General features: G+C 38.9%; 1 protein-coding gene across 4 annotated transcripts in view; it reads right to left on the minus strand.

Annotated features, from left to right (window-relative positions):
* Positions 1–4,958: 4,958 nt before the first annotated feature.
* Positions 4,959–21,868, minus strand: part of USP6NL (USP6 N-terminal like) — a 111,543-nt gene continuing 94,633 nt past the window's right edge. For all 4 annotated transcript variants that reach the window (XM_085082669.1, XM_085082677.1, XM_085082654.1 and 1 more), the window contains 3 exons: positions 21,731–21,830; positions 19,398–19,550; positions 4,959–8,541 (listed from right to left, as the gene is read on the minus strand). In XM_085082669.1, coding sequence (XP_084938795.1) covers positions 7,100–8,541; positions 19,398–19,550; positions 21,731–21,830 — 1,695 coding nt within the window. In that variant the 3' untranslated portion in view covers positions 4,959–7,099. The remainder of the gene's footprint in view (positions 8,542–19,397; positions 19,551–21,730; positions 21,831–21,868) is intronic.

Here is a 21,868-nt window from a genome sequence, read left to right on the forward strand (position 1 = left end):
CAACCACCTGATAGGTCTTTCTAAAGCGCTTGTGGTCAGCTTTTACACTCAATTTCTCTTTCACGACCTTCAAATCATGTACTTTGTCCCTTTTTCAGTGTTTTTTCCAGAGCAAAGTGACACCACTGCAACCTGAAGAGACTTCAAGATGGATTGGAGAATGCAATGAATTGACACAGAGCACGAAGCTCATGACAGGCTGACACAAGAATTGAAAGAAAACTCATTCACTGGAGAAGCAAACAGGTGGACATCTCTACTGGATGGAACTGCAACAATTCTGATGGAAAAAATCTGACACAGTACAACCTGAGGAACAAAGGGGACAGTGCTGTGAAGGGTTTCAGGAGTTCCAGACACAAAAGTCTGAACAAATGAAGGATATTCAACACCCTGAGCATTAGATGACAATGAAATAAAGATCTTCTAATGCAGTCACTTTCTTTGGAGTCTGAAAGGTTGATTGGGTGAGTTGCCTCTAAAGAACACTGAAGCCAAGAGGGCTGTTTTAAAACCACTTTTAATATAAACACCATACCCAGTTTGTTCTAGGTTATCTTTATAGGGCTTGTGTTCAGGAATTTGAAGCTGCTGACTTCCAGAACAGACCTAAACTCCTCCTTCTCTGAGAGCATGGGATTTCCATGATGTGCTTCAGCCACAATACTGCTCACCTTGAGTGCTGTGTGCAGTTTTGGGTACCACAATGTAAGAAGAGATATTAAACCATTAGAGAGCATCCCAAGGAGGGCAACGAGGATGGTGAAGGGTCTGGAGGCCATATGAGGAGTGGCTGAGGGCACTTGGTCTGTTCAGCCTGGAGGAGACTGAGAGACCTCATCACAGTTAAAACTTATTTGTGAGGGGAAGAGGAGGGACAGGCACTGACCTCTGCTCTGTGGTGACAGTGACAGGGAATGGCCTGAAGTTGTGTCAGGGGAGGTTTAGGTTGGGTATCAGGAAAAGGTTCTTCACCCAGAGGGTGGTTGGGCACTGGAACAGCTCCCCAGGGAAGTGCTCACAGCACCAACCCTGACAGAGTTCAGGAAGTGTTTGGACAATGCTCTCAGGCACAGGATGTGACTCCTGAGTGTCCTGCACAGGGACAGGACTTGGACTTGATGATCCTTGTAGCTTCTTTCCATGAGTCTGTGAAATTTCAGAAGAAAATCCAGGTGTTGCTACAAACAAGCTTTGTACTGAACTCCACTCCCAAAGGATAAGGCAGTTAAGCATCACCATGTTTGAAACACAGCCCTTCTGTTTTAAATTTCTGTGAGTTTTACTATAAAACATGCATTGCTGCTGGGTTCAAGGAGAGCTTTCCACCAGTAAAGCTTTTCCACTTACCTGTATTGCAAAAACCCAGTTTCCATAGCTGGGTGCCAATGTGCCTGAAAATACCATCCAACCCACCTGATGGTAGCACTGGAAACCACTTACTACTTACAGTGTCATTCCCAGATCTGAGTTTTCTTTGGGGAAAAAAAACTGGGAACAGAGAAGCTCAAAAAGAAGGGACAGATCAAAATAATCTAAAAGACCTTTTGTTATTGAAAAAACCCAGGTGAGATCTGTTTTTTCCTAAGGGACAAATGCACAAATTATTCTAAAAGATACTGTTCAAGTTACAAATACTATGCTTGAAGTGGATAGGTTGAACCAAAAGCCAACTTCAGGTCTTCTAAGCAAGGAGAGGAGCTCAGGCATCCCAGTTCCCAATACAGGCTTCAATTCTTCGCCTCATTTCCAGCAGAAAAACCTGACAAAAGCAATGTACTGCCAGGAAACAAGGGGTTATTTACTTAACTTAAACACACTGGAGTGACAGCTGACCTCCTGCCAGTCTAAGCTGGCATGTTTCTGTGGCAGGACACAGCATTCTGCATTTTCCTTAGCCTGTGTGTAATATGGCTTTTGGTGCTTGACCCCAAGCAGAAGCAACCTCAGAATTTGGACTGCAGAGACTGTACAAGAGTCTCCACCCTACAGCATCCTTCACCAATGGCCAAATTAAATTGCTTTCTGCCAGGAAAAGCCTTCCTGGTGAATATCTGACCAACTGCAATACGGGGAATACAATTTTTTTCCTTAATTTGCACATAATCGAGAAAAGAAAAGCTGAAGAGGCAATCACCTCTTATAGAAACAGCAAAAACAGAAGCAAAAAGGCATCACAAAGCTTCTGAAAAACACATGTTGGCACATTATCAGAGAAAGAAGACAGAAGAATCACATCATGCACAGCTCACCTTGACAAGGCTGACAATAAAATCAGTAAAACAAACAAACTAAAAAAAAAAAGGGAAGAAAGAAAAGTCAGAACAAGAGATCTGTTTTCTGCTTATTCATTCTAAAGGTACCATTGATTTTCTACCTAACATATTAACTCCGTAAGCACAAAGAAAAGCAGTCAGTGTGAGCAGAGAGAATCAAATTGCTTAGGAGAGGGACCTATGTGTTGCCTGCTGCAGTAAGAAGTTCTCTTGGCACAAAGAACCCAGAAAATGGTGTCTTTCCCAGGATTTGGCAACCACTTAAAGGCTATTCTGAAATGGCTGCAATTATATTTCCAATTTCAATTGTTGGCCTAGTCATCTCCTCATTGCAACTGTGCCACTAAAAGCATTTGGATTGTCTTAATATTGCCCAAAAGAAAAAAAAAAAAACTGCAGCAAATTATGCAGTAGCTTCATGCCATCTAAGAGAAGCCTGAATGATACTTGGTTAAGTAGCTGTTAAACTGTAACTATGCTACGTTTACAGAACTTTACAAAAATGCAGTATTTAAAGGACTACAAAAAAGATTATATTTTCCTCTCACTGAAGTACTGAAAGTGGAATGTTCTCTGCTGGAAATGAAACGGTGGGCGTTTGATGGCATATTTTAAATAGTATTCTTCTTTGTGCATGCAGTGTAATGCCACCCAAGGGGGAGATTAAAAAAAAAGTCTGCAATTTGCAAGTCCATTTCAAAGTCATATTGAGGATGATATGAAATTCAGGATAGGATTCTTGAGAGAAATCTCCCTGGAAAATGTGTATGTACCTCAGGGAAGCTTTGGATTTGCTTCCCCACACTGGAATGCTGTTCTGTCTTTTGACATTTCAATGTTGTTTACTGTTGGCATCTAATTTTGAAATTATTCTGTGGTTTATTACAATGGTGTATCTTTGACTAGCAAGAAGATATTTCTCTTCTGCATCCTCCATGATTTCTAAAAATACCTTGCTATTTGTCTTGGAACTTCTACTGGTAGCAAGGATACAGCAGTTACTTTTACAATAAGGGATTCACCCTGCTGACAGATATTACAGAGGTAACTGACATTTACACATCTTGGCTGTGAGAAAAACAGGACTGTCCTGACAAGTCTGATGATTTTGAAACAATTGCAAACAATATCATGCTTTAAGGCTTTAGGTAGTCATCAGCAGGATTAGGAGGGAATACTCTCCTTAATAGACTTCTGGCTAAACAGGTTTTCTCTTTCCTCGGTGTTGCCTTCCCTAAAGCATTACATTACTGGATGTGGGGAAAGGGAAAGATAATTTTCCTGAGGTCAGATTCTCTTCCTTAGCTGCCTGGGCAAGTGGATGTTTAGATTCAGATTCATCACCAAATCTGATCTCAGAATCTTCCCCTGGGTCAGCTGAGGAAGGAGGAGCAGGAATGGCTTCTGTCTTCACTTGCAGTGCCTACATGTCTTGGTTATGCAGATAAGCAAGCACCTGGATCACGTAATCACATCCCACTCACCAAAAAGGTTAAGAGTACCAGTGACACCATGATCCTTCCTGTCTTTCTTCCATGGCCACAACAATTTGTACCGCAGAAGACTGAAATGCTTCAGTCCAACATTGAAGGAATTAGATTTAATTTAGCACAGCATCCGAGTGAAAGGAAAAACAACCACAGAAGACTACAGCATACACTCAAGGTCCTTCCTTTTCCTATTAAATCCTAATTAGCTCAATTTCACTAAATTTTTGCCATACAGAAGTTAGACATGTCTCCTTACTCAGTCTTCTGTGTTCTCCTCTGTTAATTTTCCAAATCCGTATGCTGAATTTGTCTCACCAACTACAAAGAAAGCCCTGACAACTAACCTGGACAAGAAAGCTACAGTGTATACAGGCCAAAATCATGGAATTATAATTATATTGGAAAATTATGAAACCATATGAAACCAGGAAGAAAAAAAACGTCTCAAGTATTTTATGTTGATACTCACCACTTCTCTGTTTTCAGATGAAAGAAAACAGTGACAGCAAAGCTCTTATGAGGATATCTAATCCATGACACTGAGATGATTCCCTCCAGAAGGAAGGCATTGGCACAGCCAGTGTCTCACTTCACTCTGCATCAAGAGGGTTTTGTTACTGCTACCAATGATAGACTCAAATCTGGCTGTACCTTTAGTTTGGCTTGTCCAGTTAAATGAAGATAAAAATGTATTTTGCACAACAAACAGATGGCACAAGGCTGGGGTTTTTTTTGTTGTTTTGTTTTTTTTTTTGTAAACCAACTCAATAGCATCCTCCAAATATGTGAGAGACAGAAGCCACAGTCAGACTATTATTTTGCACTTTGATCAGTGCAACTCTGCAAATTCCTCATGCCAACAATTCTCCTTTCAACTGGTATTGGGTGAGATTATTAGAACAAAACCAGAAAATTATCATCACAGTTTACACTCCTAGCTTTTGCAAATGATAGTCTGAGGTTTAGCAGTGTAATAAACTATAATCAATAATCTCACTGTTTCTGCAATAATGCAAAACCACTGTATAGATTGTATCCACACTGCTTAGTCTAAAAATAAGCAGGTAAGAATTAAATAGGATATATCATATATATATACATGATTCATTTATGAAAAGTAATTATTTGTGCTGAGAATAGCAAAAGTCCAGTCTGAAGCTAACCAATAATTTAAAATAAAGACAAAACAACATAAGCTTAATTATTATTATTTTAACATGTTAAAAATACAGTCACATCAAAATAGGGTACACAGTTATAAAACTGTTGCAGATGAAATAAGAAAATAGTGTGTATATATTTTATATATAAAAATCTACAGTATTTACTAATGCTGATACATATTTTGGAGCTTCATGTTGTTTGCACAAATAAATTGTACAGCTTCGTTATGAATTACAGAACCATCATTAAACACTGAGATTATTACACTTAGCCACAATATTATATACATACATTTCTAAGCTGCTGTAAGCAATCGGAACTAAAGTAAGCCCAAGTCATATTTATCTTCACAATTTTAGTTTAGGATTTCAGTGTAGTGCTTGGCTACTGTTACTTCGCTGCAGTTTGCAATTTTTAAAATATAAAATTGCCCAGTTATTAAAAATTACATCAGACACGTTATATACACACAAAAAAAATGTTTTGAAACATACTAAGTAAATGTTACTTCCATTTGTAAAAATTGTTTTACTTCTGTACCTTAAAACTTACAGAGCCAACCTGCAGCAATAATAGGCACTAAAGCTCATTCTTTAAAGGAAAAAAAATAATATCCATTTCTATGTTTTCAGTTAACAAACTTTACAAAACAAAAGGGAACAGGACAACCTTCCAAACCATACCAAACTGGTGTTGATACCAATGTTTAGTTACTTCAGTGTTAGAGAAATCTCTCTGTTCAGCACTCCAAGGACCTCTTCTGGCGAGACCCTCCTCTGCCTCAGCTCCCGGTGAGAGGTCAGCGCGTCCTGCCGCTTGCAGGACTACATCCTACATGTGCCACTTCACCTGCTTTGAATTCCACCCCCAATTCACAGTCAGAGAAAGGAAAACACAAAGTAGAAAAGGCTGCAAACACTAATTAGAATTACTTACATTAGCAGGAGTTTAAGGTTCCTGTTAACAACAGTCAGGGTCATTTTAGTGTAAAACATGGCGCAGTGCGAGCAGCCGGACAGCACAGCAGCACACAGCCCATCCCAGACATGAACACCCAGCAATTCGGGGGGAAAAGGGCAAAAAACAACAGAATCCACTTGACAAACAGAAGGGACACTGCATACTCACACAGCTCAGGGAATATCAAGCCTGGAGCAAAGCTCAGACACCCTGCGTGTACTTCACAGAAGTGTCAAGGAGCTGTGCAATTCTGTGATACCTGTGAGATTTGGCCCTGCAACCAGTTTTAGTCTGACAGCACAGCATGGCAAAAAGTGAAGGGTGCAGTACCACTGCTGTATCTGGCATTAGTCTCACTGTGCTCCAGTATTTTGCATATAGAACAACATTCTGAAGGTAGATTTGGATGAGAAGGTAAAAATTCTCCACTTCCGATGCACCTAAAAAACCCCTAAACACTGCCCTGAATTTTAAGCACCATTTCTTAGCCAGATTAGAGAGACATTTTTGGCTTTCTGCTTTTGCCTGCCTGCTCCTTCCTGCTGAGGAAAATGACAAACAGTAGTCAAAGGAGAGGAAATTAACTCTCACATAAGATTAAATTAATAATCCCAAAGCATCTCTCCTGCCCAGAACAGATACTGGGATGCTGAGGCAGCTGTATAAAAATGACAGAAATTTCCATTCAAAATGAATGGCTTCTCAAATAAATTACAAAGAAAAATTAATATGAAACAAAAGTACTTCACGAGCTTTGCCCAAAGTTAAATGCATTTACATTTAAACTCTTTAGCTCTTTTCCATGAGTTTGTGTACTGTAAGTGCACACTCACACAGGCGCACGCACACACACACATCTGTACAGTGCATTAACAATGTCAGTCAAAATAAAACTTTTAAGTGTGTTACAGGTTTTAGGCAGAAGGATTGTAACACAAGTTATTTAAATGTAAGGAGCGATGACAGCATGGTGTATATGAGCTTATTGCTATGTCTATGTGCATTAGATCACTTCCAGTAGCTTCCATGCAAGTCCAAGAACTCCACCAGCCTTCAACCAAAGTCTGAATTATCTCTGAAATAGTGTTCTTATTTTTGAACTCACATGAACCATCGGCATTTCAGAGAAGAACTGAGGTGGACTACAACTAACACAGTACTGTTCAACTGGTTTTGGTTCTTGCCATTTTACTAAGCACAGCCAGATTCTCAGAGGAGCACAGATTCATGAATGGACAATCCATCAGTTCTGTTCCGATAATGCTGGGCTTGAGCTGATGGGCTTGGATATTGGTACTGTGCTGAACCATTCTCTTCAAACGTTGGTGAAGTCCTGTATCTTACTGGACTATCCATGGAAACAGCAGGAAGACTGTGGTCTTGCAAAGGTGTTGGCTGAAAATGCTGGTATTTCTGGAAGTTATCCAAGTGGCCTTTGTTAAGGTCTTGGCTCCAGGGCTGCCTGTAGGGTTCGTGTCTGTAGACGTAGGCAGTGTCTGGCCACTTTCTCTCCTCTGGTAAATAATCTGCTGGAGGGATTATGAACTTGACACCTGGGGAGGACCTCGAGTTGCTGGTGTAAGCATCGACTGGAGCGACTTCTGTCTGACCCGGGGCTGGTGAAAGGGGATTTTGGCGACTGGCATGATAGGAATTCATCTGCAGTTTATTTGGGGAATAATCTACTGACATAAAAGGTGGGTATGGCCTTCCAGAGGGGCCAGTTCGATTCCCATGGTAATACAGAGGTGCAGAACTTGTATTGCCTACGGTGGAAACATGCTTTGGAGAATTCCCATAGTATGTAGGGGGATTACTATAACCTGGCAGTGGCTGTTTTACATTCAGTCCATGAGGTGGGATATCAGACTGAGATGCGTATTTTGGAGATCTGGGTTGTGAAGTGAAGGTGTAATTATTGGGTATTTTTAATGGAGCTGGTATTTTTTCCATTTGCTTTCTTGGGCTGTTAGAAAATGCTACATGCCTAGGACTCTGTGGATGAGTTCTCTCAAGCATCTCTTCAACAGGATTCTCGTTCTCAGTTTCATCCTCTGAAACATTGTCATACTGAGATGCATTAGACCCTCTCTTACCTTCATCAGCATCCAAAACCCTCACCTTTTGCTTTACATTCAAAGGCTGCATTTCTCCAGGACTTGGTGGTGGACCCAAAACCAAATGGTTTACTGGCCTCACTTTCACCTCTGCAGTGAGTTTCATTGTCTTTTCCATTATTTTGACATCAGACGGTTTATTCCACTTAGGTACAAATTCCCTTCTTGTATTGGAAGTAGCATTAGAATTTTGATTAGCAGCTGCATTATTGTATAGACTTGAGTTGTCTTGCTCTGTTGGCTGAGGCTTTTTTCTGGTATCTACCTCGTTCTTAGGCAAACTGTTTTGTGTCTCTATCGGTCGAATCTTCTGCTGTTTTAAAGAAGGTTTCTTTTCCACAGAATTAATTCTTTTTCGGTCATTTGGTGAACCTTCTGGTTCTTCTTCTGTGGATGGTCTTCTCTCTGTCCTTCTTGCTGCTTGTGTACCAGTGCTGTTCTGTCCATTAAGCACTGGAGTGGAGTTAAGCACAGAAGGCAGAGGTCCTGATGGAATCTGCCCCAATGGCTTCTTTGGAAATTCATCTTCTTTACCTAAAACAAGAACAGGAATAACATAAATTCACCTTTGTGCAGAAGCCTTCTTTGATCTGTTGGTCATGCAAGCAAAAATAGCTACAAATTAACTGGGCCTCTCTCTGGGTCACCATTCTGCTGAACATCTCAAAGGTTCTTCTGTACACTGACATGGAACACAATTCTCTTTAGCCTCTCATCCCAACCAGTTATTCCTTCCTACAGCTGATGCAATCTTACCAAGCTTTTGCTCTACCATGACACTGCTGAAAAAAAATAATTTTCCTAGATGACATGCTGGTTACAGTACCTACTCTGTGTGGAAGCCTTCTCACATTGTCACATTAAGCTAACCACTTTGTCCACTTCAAAAATCCTCCCCAACATCCCTCTCCCAATTTACTATTTTCCATGCATGCATCTTTTAATGTTCACCTCTAGCAAGCCACACTATCAACTCCTCCCTCACATGCACAAAGCTCCCAGCAGACATCTTTGAACTGTCTCTCACTTCAGTTTTTGGGTGGAGCTCCTCATCTGCACAATTAAGACCTTGTTCCCCCTTAAACCTTCCCTGCCTAGAAATTTCATCCTCAGTATTAAAAGCCTGCAGTAAAAGGTTCTACACTGAAACTTTTTTTTCAGTTCAGGTTTTTATCAATACAGAGCAAGTGAAGCAGCTGACACCAATACTGGCTATGTCATGGTTTCAATGGAGCTTTCCATGGCTGGGTTTTGCCAAACACAAGGACATCATTTACTGAACAAGGATATGAATGGGAAGTTCTCCCAGATTGGAGCTCAACACATTGCAACAGCCAGTGGTAAATGTCAGCTGTGTGGGGACCCAGAGCAACCCACACTGACATACAGAAGGAATAAAGTAGTGTTTCATGGCTTGATGCTGCTCACAGAACAATTCACATCAAATTTTCTACTGCAATCCTTCTCCTCAGCAGTCAACACCCTTCATAATCACAGCCAGTGTCTTTTATCATATCTACTTGCATATAACTTATTTAATTGTGTAATCCATTACTTTCCCATTATAAGAAGAAAAGGTCATGCACTTCTCATTAAATGTATTAATCTAGATTTAATTCATTTGATGTTCAGCATTTAAAAAAAACACAGAAGTTTTAAAGTCAGCATTAGCAAACAAATCCTACTCACTGTGTATCTATTTATAAAGCAGAAGCTCTGTTTTAAAGAGGAAAAAATGGCTACCCTTGCTTAAATGCTATGCAATATAAATTATATAAAATGGCTGTCAGTAATATAATTTTGTTTAATCCCTGCTTCTTCCTAAGACAAGGACTGTAGAATCTCTCCCCATCAAAGATCAGAGAGTCAGAACCTCCCTTTCTAGCTATTTGTAATTTAAATTCTTTTTGTCTGTATGGGTTCACAGGAGTGAATACACACAAATGTCTCTCCCTGACAAGTGCTGTGGTTTCAAGTGAGCTATGTTCATTTACACAGGCAGGAGCAGGAGCTCAGTCTTTGATGAGTGGTTCATGATACAGATACACTGAAGAAAGCCAGCAACCAAGGTCACTGTTATTTATTATAACAGCGTAACAAACTACCAGCACGGATCAGTTGCTATATAAACTAAATGAAAACTCAGAGTTTGAGCCAGCCAGGCCATAGCAAGAGGACAGCAGACAAGACCACAATGGCGCCATGTGTCATGACAAGATAACTAAATAAAAGCACTTAACAGAAACAGCCTGGTTTTGCCAAACAATTAAACTAGTATTTTCTTGACTTTTCTTCGTAAGAGCCAGAGGTCATATGGAAATCTACCCTTGGCTTCAGAAACAGCTTCAGAAACCTCAGTTCACATATAGCACACACACTGGGGCCAAGCCTCAGCATTAGGCTCCAATGATGGGCTCTTGGAATTACAAGTCTGATGTTTGGTCTCTTTCCATATGGTTCCCCACTATTCCCAAATCAGGACAAATCTGGAGCAGGGCTCTCAGAGCTGCACTCTGCAGCAAGGGAGTGTTCCACCACCGGAAGAACAGATGAGGGGATGGAGGAATGAGCTGCACTGATACTCTAAATGGGTGATTTAACAGCTCTGCAATACACTCACTGCTGCACCAACCTCTCCAAAATTGTTCTTTAGTGTTTATGAATAGGAGTTCACTTTCTGAACCCACTTCAGTTTGGCAAGAAGCATTTGTATCAATTCCATCTGCATCCTCAAACACACGGTAATGCAAAGCTGAAGATCTTGTCCCCTAAATGAATGTTGCACATAATAAATATTCCTGGTACTCAAACTATAGATTGCAGTGCTTTCAATCTTAGTAATCTTGAATGTGAAAAGATCATGAAGTCTGAATTGAGAAACAATACTTTGGTATGTACAAAACACATACCAAAAAACTTGCCATCTAAATCATACAAAACTAGTCTTTATAGGCTGTTAATCCATTTATAGCCTCCAGGAGCTCCAAAGTAGTTATGGAACAGCACAAGAAAATGGCTCTGCAATATCGCTAAATTATTTAATTTCTGTCCTTGTATGCAAGACATGTTTTAGAAAAATTGTTTACTTTCTTCCACACTTGAAGTTAAAATATTCTAGTTATCTATATAAAAACCTGAAGACCAGTTCCTCTAGTAGCTGTAATGCTTCTTCCATTTGCCCAGGGTCATCAAAAGCATGAAATTATTTCTTCCAGCTTTTACTCTAAGAAATGCCTACAGAGCAATAGGGGATCCTTTAAATATACTTAGCTGCACAATAAAGGTGGGGTTTGTGTGAGTTTTTGGTTTTTAATTTCACACACTTAAGGTTTCCTAATTACCATTAAGCTCTAATAAACCCAAGTGAGAACACTGCAGACATTTTTATTGAATTCTATCGAGACTGCTTTGTGTCACCTTTCCCTCCATTTCAGGGTAAAGGAACACACTAAACCAAGCATATGTGGGCTGCATGGTCTAGATGATGTATCCTGTAACATGAATCACACCTGTAAAATGACTGTCAGAGAAATCTCGCCATGTCTGTAGCAAAATTGTTAGAACTCAACATTAATTCAGGTCCTGAGTGACAAGGAAAGTGTTGCAAGACAACAGTTCATTTAGAAAAAAAATCTGTATTTTAACAGCATGATACCATGTTTATAGGCTGGTAACACCAGAGCTTAGTGCTTTCAGGGAAAACAAAATACAGAACAATGAGAATGTGTGCAAGGAGGCTCAGTGGGGAAAAGAAGAAACACAGGTTGAATCTTAGCCACAGGGCTTCCACAGAACTTGGTTTAACTTGGCCTTGGACACAAGTGGCTCTGTTAGTGACCCACATCTGCTGGTGCAACTAAGCAAGGCCACGTTGCTGGAGGGACCAACTCAGTAATCAAGGAAACGAAGCACAGACCTTGTTCTGGTTCAGAGGTGTTCCTGCATTGATCACCTCCTGCCATAAAAAGCACTGGGAGGAAAGGAGAAGTGTAAGGATCTATGATGCTGCATCAAAATGGCATGCTGCAAACAAATCATCTTCTAAAAGAAATTTTTTGAAACTGCAAAATAGATACTGAATTCTGACTGAAGTGTACAAATCATACATACATGTCCATACACACACATACATGCACAGAGTTGCCAATTCCAGTGAAACTAACAAGTACATAAAAACCAAATAAAAACTCCTGAAGTTCCAAAGAAGTTCACAAAATTGAACAAGTAGAGAGAGGATAACCAAATTACCACCATGCATGTGACTACAATGGGACACTCCTCAAATGCACAAATAGCACACCAACTGTGTCTGGGAATGCTTTAAACAGTCCACTATCAGCATTAACAGCAAGAAACCCGTGATGCTGCATGCTGACAAAAAAGAAAGAAAAAAGGTAATAAAAGCAAAAAGCTGAGGAAAAGAAACCATAAAGCAAAAGCAAACAAAAGAAACCAAGTCACAACAAACATCTCTACCTGAAGAGGTACACGAACAGCTCGCCAAACAAGCATGCAAAAGCACCAATTCCTCCAAGCCACATTTCTTTTATCTACCATTTTTCCCCTCCAAATCTGCCTAAAGCCTCACACACAGCTCTCAATCATCTCCTTTACTACTTCAACTAAACTCGCTGTTCAAACTCCTCAGATTTGAACGCAAAGAAATTTTACTTGGGTGTTTTCACAGAAATTCAACTGAGTTTCTGTTTGTGCTGTTCATCCAAGATCTGAGTTAATTCACTGTCTGGACATATCTGTCTGACTAAGAAATGGAGAAACTGCTGAATTCCAAAAGAAGTACTTTTGGGACAAGTGCTTTTCTATACAATCCATGATGTTCACATACCACAATTGAAAATATTTTAAAAGTAGCAGAAGTGAAGACAAAGCTGCCTAAGTTCAGTTGCGACTGTTTTGACCTCTACAATCATCAAAATGTGCCTTTGTCCTCTGAAGCAATCTGGGCAAACAGATTTTTCCCAAGTTGCCAGTATTCCTGTGAGAGATGGATATCTCTGAACTCATCCTTCCTTCCTTCCTTCAACGGAGCAGGTTTCTAGACAGTTTAGTTACTGGCTTTTCCCAAAGACAAGTGCTATAATAGCTTGTATCAGAATTTACAGAGCGGGAACTATAGATTTTCTATTTTTTCTTTAAAAGAAAGGCAGTGATTTAGTTGGCTTCTATGCAGTATAGCATAAAATAAGCATACAACAAAGAAAATAGAGTGAAAAATGGGTGAGGAAGGACAGCAATGGAAGTAGAGGGAGACAATTTAAGGAAAACAAGAACAATCAGGTACTTGTTTGTTATTGGCAAACGTATTTCCTGGCATGAAAAGGAGCAAAGCACATATGAGCAGATCTGACTGTTCCCCAAAAGATAAGAAATACAAGTCATATTAAAGAAAGTTTGCCTCCTGACTTCCTCCTGCTCAAACAAGCCTTGGCCACCACCCAGTGGAAGTTGATCTCCACTACAAGACTTTTACAGATAATTGCTTCAGGAGGCACTAACAGCCTCATGCATCGAGTAGCAGACATATAATTGGAGTAAAGTGCTTTAAGTGCTCTCTCTGGTGAATAACAGTCTAGTCCTTAATTTCAGCACCAGAATACATGCACTTTGACTGTTCTAACACAATTTTCAAGGATGATAATGGTCATAAAAACAACTCTTAAAATGACATCTTGAAATTTTGTGTTTATTTTCCATCAGTGACATCCCATCTTCTTTGGTTTACAAGTCCAAGAGAATTTTAAAGAAATTTAAGTGCCTGCACTAGAAGCTCAAGCTGCTGTCTGAAAGTCAACCTCTGCTCTTCCTCCTTTATATGCCATCACTGGCAAAGGAGTTGCTAAATTAAATCCTGCTGGACAACTTGAAGGGAGAACCGAAAGCACTGTTTGCCTCTCTGCTGCTGTGCCACTTTTGTAGTACTGACAGTAAGGAAATCTTATTTTATAAACATCTGCATTCAGATAAACAGCAGAAATCTTAACAGATTTTTCATCAGCCAGAAGATACAGGTGACCAGCTGCATGCCTGTAAGCTATCCTTGTAAAAAAAAAAAAAAATTCTAATATTAACCATTCCTTCCAGAAAATATACTTCCTTGAAAAGTCAGTTTTAAACAGCAATATGAGCAATGACCAACACAACTATCTAGATCATGTGTTTAAAGATCATGCAAGTTTTAAACAGTAAAGATTTTTAAATGATGCAAAGCCAAAGTGCTGAACTGCTAGGATATATACTAATTATATTAGTGCAATTTCACATACTATTTTAGTTCATAGTATTGTTGCACCACACAAGAAACAGGGCAGAAAAAATAGTTTAGTTGATTAAAACATGAAATGCATTGTCAGAAATAGCTACTTGTGTATTCTTGAAGTACAAGAGAAAAATCCAAAATTCCTCTGAAACAAAACACAACCAAAAGAAAGACACCATCAGAAACAGTAAAGTCCAGCTGATTTACATAATTCTATTGTTTTGGCTACCAAAATGCACACTAACAGGAGAGAACAGACATTATTTAAAAGATTACTAAGGTAGTATACATTGCTGCACTATCACTGATGACTATGTAAAATAGATAATTAAATAAAAGATACTGATAATAAATTTAGTAAAATATAACATCAAAGACAAATATCAGATAAACATTTTAAAATTTATGGCAAATGCAAAGTTCAAACTTTGCTAGTTTTCCCTGAATGCAAAAAAGATTGGAAAAACTAGAAGAACTGGAGTTTAAAGCTGGTGTTGATCTCAGGGGCATGGGAAGGTTCCAAATTTGCCAATATTGCTTTAAAATTAAGGTACAAGACTTTTATCTTTGATTTCAGGCCTTCTGAACTGCTGTAAAGTCTGTAAAACTTCCTGTCATAAAAATCCAACCCAGGACCCCTCTGCCCTCCCTTTTCAGTACATCTTATATTAAAACACAGGTGAGAAATTGTCTCAAGAACAGACCTGAGGGGCTTCAAGCCTTGAAGTTTGGCCTGCCTGTCTTGTTTACAAAGCACTGGATTAATAAAGTATTTTCAGCAACGTATTTTTAATATGAAACTTCCACTGGTAAGCACTTCTGTTTATTAAAGTCAGACACTATAAAAATCTATCCATATATAAATATTGTTTATTAAGCATTGCATTATTCATGTAGTCCTACAGGAAAAAATTACAGCAAAGCTGGAAATTCTATCCCTATCTTGTGAGCATTCATAGAATTTAGCTGCTGTTTTTAATGACAAGGAAAGAATTTGCATCGAGGAATTTTTCAAGTCAGTGGTGTACACCAAGAAAATTCTTCTCATTATGGTCTTAACATTATCCTTGAATTAAGGAAGAGATTGTTTGATCTACATTGGATCTGGCTCCAGGAGGGTATGTAAAGTCACACAGATTTAGGTGAGAGTGCTGTTCAAGAACCAGTCATGATGTGGACACCCAAGCAATCCAGAAAATACCAAACGCCTTTTCTTCTTTTTGAGGGTATGTCAGAGAAGTACCTTCAAGGACAGTTTCTATGCCTGGCTGTCACAGTCTCTCTTCTCCCAGGGTTCAAGAACTACAGCTTCCCAGTAAGAGGTGTGCTTACCCAGAGTCACTGGAAGAGAGGGATGCCCACTCTTGGGCTGTAGGAACAGTACTGCAGTTGCAAGCCACCCTCTGGAGGTTGTAGTTGCTAAGTATGGGCTAACCCTACACTGGTCATCACTGGACTAGACATTAGCACAGAAAGGAAGAAAAAGCCTTGGTCTTTTTTATGCAAAACAGTCCTACTATTGGCAAAAACAGCTCACTGACATTCAACATCAGTAAGATCCCCTTAACACCCATGTTTTCTGGCTGAGCATTTTAATGGTTTTATCAGTGAGAAAATGTTAAACAAGTCCCTTCCTTCTCTGCTCTGAAGGGAACAAGAAGCTCCTTAATTCAGTGAGAGAAGCCGTGGAGGAAGTGAGCCAGAGAGAGCTACATCAGACATAAACAGACATCCACTTTAAAGTAACACGAAAGTTATTACCTCTTTTAATATCCTGCTGCAGCTTACCCTACTAGGGCAGGAAAATCTATACAGCCTAACAAAGGATGCCAGATGGAAAATTCCACTGAGCTTAATTAGCTCACTGCTATTCCTGGAAGACTGATACTGATGCAACTGCAAGATGAAGGTTTTTTTTTCTTTTTCCTAACACGCATTTTTACTTTAGTTCTTAAAGGTGTAATTCTTGCTCAGTGAAAAAAAAAAAGTACAAGATAAGAAGCAGCACTTTGATTTCAGTTGAGAAAACTAAAATAAACATTATTTTCTCAGGCTACAGTGAATACTTGAATTAACAGATCAGGATTTTTTGTGTCTGCGTGACATATAATAGTCTTAGATGAAATTAGAAGAAAGGCAGTGCAAGTCAAGGTAGAAAAGACAGTAGAGCCAGACATTTGTATGGGGTTTGCACAGCCAGGTTTTGGCAGCCTGTGGGAGAGACCTACCCTGGAGAAAGATAAGTGTGAGGAGTCCTCACCTTTTGAGAAAGAAGCGGCAGAAACAACATATGAGGAACTGAGCACATCCCTAATTCCCCATCCCCCTGTGCCACTGGAAGGAGGCAGAAAAAAAATGGGAGAGAAGCTGAACCCAGGAAAAAGGGAAGAGTGGGGGGAGGTTCTATTAAGATTTTATTTCTCACTTTCTGACTCTGATTTGATTGATAATAAACTCGATTAATTTCTTCAAGTCAAGTCTGTTCTTTCCAAGAAGGCAACTGCTGAGTGATCTCTCCCTGTCCTGATATTGATCCAGAAGCCTTTTTTTATATTTTCTCTTCCCACCCAGCTGAGGAGGGCACCTGGTGTCCTACCAGGATCAACATGCCACAACACATGAGCAAAGCTGAATGTCTAGAGAATGTTGAGAACCCATAAAAGAATATTGCTTGAAGATAGTGATTAATAAAATCAAAATTAGGAATGTGAGAAAATTTAAAAAAAAAATTCAAAACTAAAGGCTTGTGAAATTCATACAAACAACAAATGAGGCAGCCTCACTCAAATACAGATAAGAGTAGACAAATCAGCTAGATTCCCAAGGATTAGGATGAAGGCATTTTATTTTTATTCTGTGAAAGGTTAAGTAATGTTCCCTTCTACTCTTAGCAAAAACATACCACACAGAAAGGCTTTCCCAGGCTACTTTGAAATCAAAAATGAAAAAGCTCAATTCGAGCACCAAAATACATTTCACTTTGGCTTTGCTCCTCCTATTTTAAAATTAAACCTTCCTCATTTATGTTGACGGGGAAAGAAAAAAAACAACACACAGAAGACATTTTGTTACTGATGTTGCTTTAGCTACCAAAATTAAGAACCAATGTGGCTCAAAACAATTAGCATCATTAATCAGAAGTTACATCTACGTGTGCACAACATAAAATCAAACAACTGCATCAATCAAACAACCACTGCCAAAGTGTCTCAGCAGGAAAACAGTCACCATCCTTGGCTGTTGGTGTCCACAAGAAGAGTCCTTGAACCTCACACTTTCTCTCACAAGGTGGGTGACACATCACCTAAAGCCTCCTTGAATTTTCTATGAAAATCCAGAGTATTCTCAAACAAACTTTCACTTGAAGGTATTTGATGTTCTACCAAAACAAAGGCTTTAAAACATAAGTAAGTTAGGAACGGACTTTCTGCTTTCTGCGTCTGAAAGAAAATGTCTGAGATTTTCTGTGAAGAAAACTTACCAACATGACTTACATGCATGGCATTTTCTAGGCTGGAAGATACATTAACTCCATCATGTAGCAAACTACAAAAATCTTTCCCAATTCTTCATCTACCACAGTTTCAAGTGGAAACTATGAACTTTTCACAGATTAAATTTATTTTACCGCATCCATAAAAAAATCTGTGCATCTGCAAACAACTGAAGTTGCTGGAATAACTCCCTCACTGTCCAAAAATAACCATGGAGAACTTTGCATTTACGATTACAGAGACATGACTCCTATGATCTATCTCCTTGTAACACGGTGGTGTGGAACTGATGTTAAAGGACACATTTGCTCCTATTTGTCACCCACTGAGACAAGATGCCTGAGACAGCACCTGGCTGAAGAGCTGGACAGAAAGAGCAATTTCTGAATAGAAAGTCAAGACTGAAACCTAAGTTGGGGGAAAAGAATGAAGAGGAGGTAGAATGGGAATGCTGTGGTGAGAAAGGGGAAGCAACAGATGAAAAGACAAGAGCAAAAACTAGACTTAGACCTTTTGTGGGTGGAAGAAAGTCTGCTGGACAGATTGCACAGAAACTCAGGAAGAAGGCAAAACACAGGAATAGGGAGCAAGAGAAATGGGAACTCTGACAAGAGCCAAAATAAAAAACAAATGTATGAACAGTATTTGTACTCCAAGCAACAGATCTGCTGAAGAACCAGATGAAACAGGTATTTATTTGCAATAAGTAGCTCTGACAGAGCCCAATACTGTGTGCACTAAATGTCTACAGAAACAGAAAAATTAAGTTCATTAAGGAAAGAACAAATTATCACAACAATGCTACATAGGCAACCTTTATTCTGACACTTCTTAACTTCTGAAAGCTAACCATAGCAACTTAATAATGTTACTTAAAGGTAATTTTTGTAATGTCTAATTTTTTTTAAAAAAACATTTTCTCACATACTTTTCTACAATTAGCAAGGATAAAGAAAAAGGACTCTGAGTAATCACAAGAAAAAAATCTAATTAAGGACTATGGATGTAGGGTAGGGATAGAAAAAAGAACAGAATCTTAAGAGGAAGAAGAGATCCTATACATTTCATAAGTAGGGCCACATAAAACAACCATCTCTTATCTGCAACCAAAAAGCACAAAAGCTAAGAAGAAACAAAGAAAATTATTCCATTAAACACCCAGCATATCCATCACTTGCAAAAAATTAAAAATCTGGATTTGACTGACAGAAGAAGCTATTTGACCTGAAATTTGGTCCACATCTAATCAATCTACAAAACAGTCTGGATTCTCAGACAATTAAGTGTTTCAGACACTTTAAAACCTTGATATTTGATCCTCTATCTGAAAAGTTTTATAAATTCAAGTCAACAGAATTACCAGAACATGGTATTTTTCAAAGTGCTTTGCCATTAGCTTAAAACCAATAAACAAAACACCAAAAGTAGAGGAAACTGATGAAAGGAAAAGTGCTAATTTTATACTGTAAAATATTTCTGGGTAAAAACTCCCCAAATCTATGCAGTGATGAAGAGGAAAATATTTGCACAGTTTTCAACAGCATGAATTAACATTTAAAAAATTAACAATGTGTGAATAGCTCCAAATATCTAAATCTGCATATGCACAAGTTTCTTACCAGCTACTGGTAAATCCAGCTTTGCTCGTTTCAATTCTGATATAGAATTTTGGAGCTGCTCTATTACAAAGTCATCTTCATAGAAGAAATCCTTGGCTAAAGACTCCTGCAGAAATTCTACAAGCTCTTCCATTTGTAATTTCATCAGATGCTCTATGTAAAGAGAAAATAATACATTATACATTAAGATATGTTGATAATGAACACTCCAAAATGTTCTTTAGTCATTAGGTGCTTTTGTTTTCAACGCAGAATGAAAAACACTTGTTAATTAGGCAGATAACAGATTTCTACACCAGAGATCTAAAAATGCATTAAAAATTCACTTGCAAGACACTATGGAAATCCTTTCTACACATCATTCTCTGGTTAGGACAGTGTTTTCCAAAAAGAGGCATCTTCAGAAAACTAACTACAAGTCACCCTCCTTCAGCCTTGTCATGTCCAACAGCTTCAGGTCTTTATTTGTCAGCCTGCATCCTCAACTTAAAACTACTGCTGTAGATCTGTACAACATACATCATCTCTCTTATTAGGAGCTCTGAAAAGCAGAAAAACATTTTTAAAATCGCTATTTACAGTACCTTCATTCACAACTGAATTAACTCCCAATGAAATTATGATGGCAGTTCACACTTCAGAACCATTGCTTCAGGCTCTTGGAAAATTCAGGTCATATTTTGAAAGTCATTTTACAGTTATCAGATTATTTTTCTTTCCCTTTTTACACAGAAGCAAGGCCATGTGGATTGCAGGGTGTAACTGCATACCTATGTATCTTTTTTAATCATTTGTATGTCATAAAAATTTTCAGAACTTATAATTTTAATACAGAAACCACAAAAAATGTTTTGGAGCTGTAATAAAAATGCTCTTGGCATGTATTCCACAATGACACTTTGACTGGATAGCTTTACCATCCACATTTTAAAGGGTAGACAAGAAACTGGAAAACAAATCAGAATCTGTCTTCTGCCAGCTTCTCTGCCAGCCCTCTCATCTCCTCTGTTGCCGTGAGGTTCTCTCAGTGTTTGATCATGGAGGAAGTTGCTGTGTACTTGCTAAGCAAGCAAATCCACACTCACAGTTTTTCCTCAGGTCTTCCCATTAAAATAGTGGTGAATAAAAAAAAAAAAAAAATCAAGTAGATATCTATTTGCAAATAAAGAACAGAAACCAAAATGTTAAGCCTAATGATTTGCCTCTAAATGTTTAGCTTTCTCAAGTGCAGTAACATAAAAAGTAACCTTTTCGATTTTTCAAAGCACTTTATGAACAAACTAATGAGAACAGCCCAGTGAGACAGTGAGGTAGCATCACCACAGTTCAAGCAGGAAAAACTAGCAAGGAAATTATGACATCAATTCTGCAGGCCCCATGCAGACCTCTGCATTTACCTAGAGTCAAATGACTTCACTCAAAAACCAAAGTCCCACAGCAAGAGTGTCTCAAACTCGAGCTACAAGGTTTCATCCTAAAAAATGTTCATGTCTATTTAGAAGCCAATATCCACCCTCACAAGCTTTTTGGGTCCTTTGGAACTTAGGATGCTAAATCACTTTGGAGAACCAAACATAGATGCTTAGACACTTCTATTCAAAATCTCAAATTTTACTTTGCCCAAAATCAAGAGATCAAAGGAGAACGTCACACACGCAGACCACAGAAATTCTGGATTTTAATTACATTCTTGGACAAACAATGGTATAAAAACACACATACTGGTGATTCCTCACTGATGAGGTATTTGCTGGTAAATTTTCAGCATTTAGTGGCACACTCTGGATTCTCTGTGTGCTTTTTAAATTATTTTAAATCCTGTGGGGACTAATGAGCCATTTCCAGACCACAAAACTACCACACTTTTCCCCACTGTTTTGTCAGCAATACAACTCACTTCAGGTCCAAATAACCTTCTAACGCTAATAAATACTTCTCTTTGACAATCATACTGCACTGGGCCCAGCTGAGTTAATTTTCCAGTGGAGTTAATTTTCCCCAGAGCTGCACTCACAGTGCTGTGCTGTGCACTGGTGTCTAGAAAGGTTCATCTTATTTTGTCCTTCCCCCAGTCCTGCTGAGGAGGGGAGGGATAGAGCAGCTTGGTGGGTACCTGGATCCAGCCAAGATCAACCCACAACACACACATTAACAAAGCAAAGATTTTTAACTTTTTGTGCATAAGGAATGAAAAATACTTGCCAGAAGCAGCATCAGGCAAATGGGAAACTAAGATTTTCACACATTAAGGTCAAACTACACCAAACTAACTGAACTAGAACCAAAGTAGCTGAACCTCTATTTAGGTTTCAAATGTTTGAGAGATTTCTTACTTCTGTGCAGTTTCAGAATTGTGTAAGACATAGCAGTGAGAATCCGCTCTCCTTCAAGTATGTAGATATCCCATATCCTGAGGCTTAATGTAAAGGGAGTCTGCAATGACAGAATTAGGCAATTCTTTGAAAACAGTC

The sequence above is a fragment of the Lichenostomus cassidix genome, chromosome 1Aa (genome assembly GCF_008360975.1).
Source record: "Lichenostomus cassidix isolate B80296 chromosome 1Aa, HeHo_3.0, whole genome shotgun sequence".
In the NCBI taxonomy this organism is placed as follows: Eukaryota; Metazoa; Chordata; class Aves; order Passeriformes; family Meliphagidae; genus Lichenostomus; species Lichenostomus cassidix.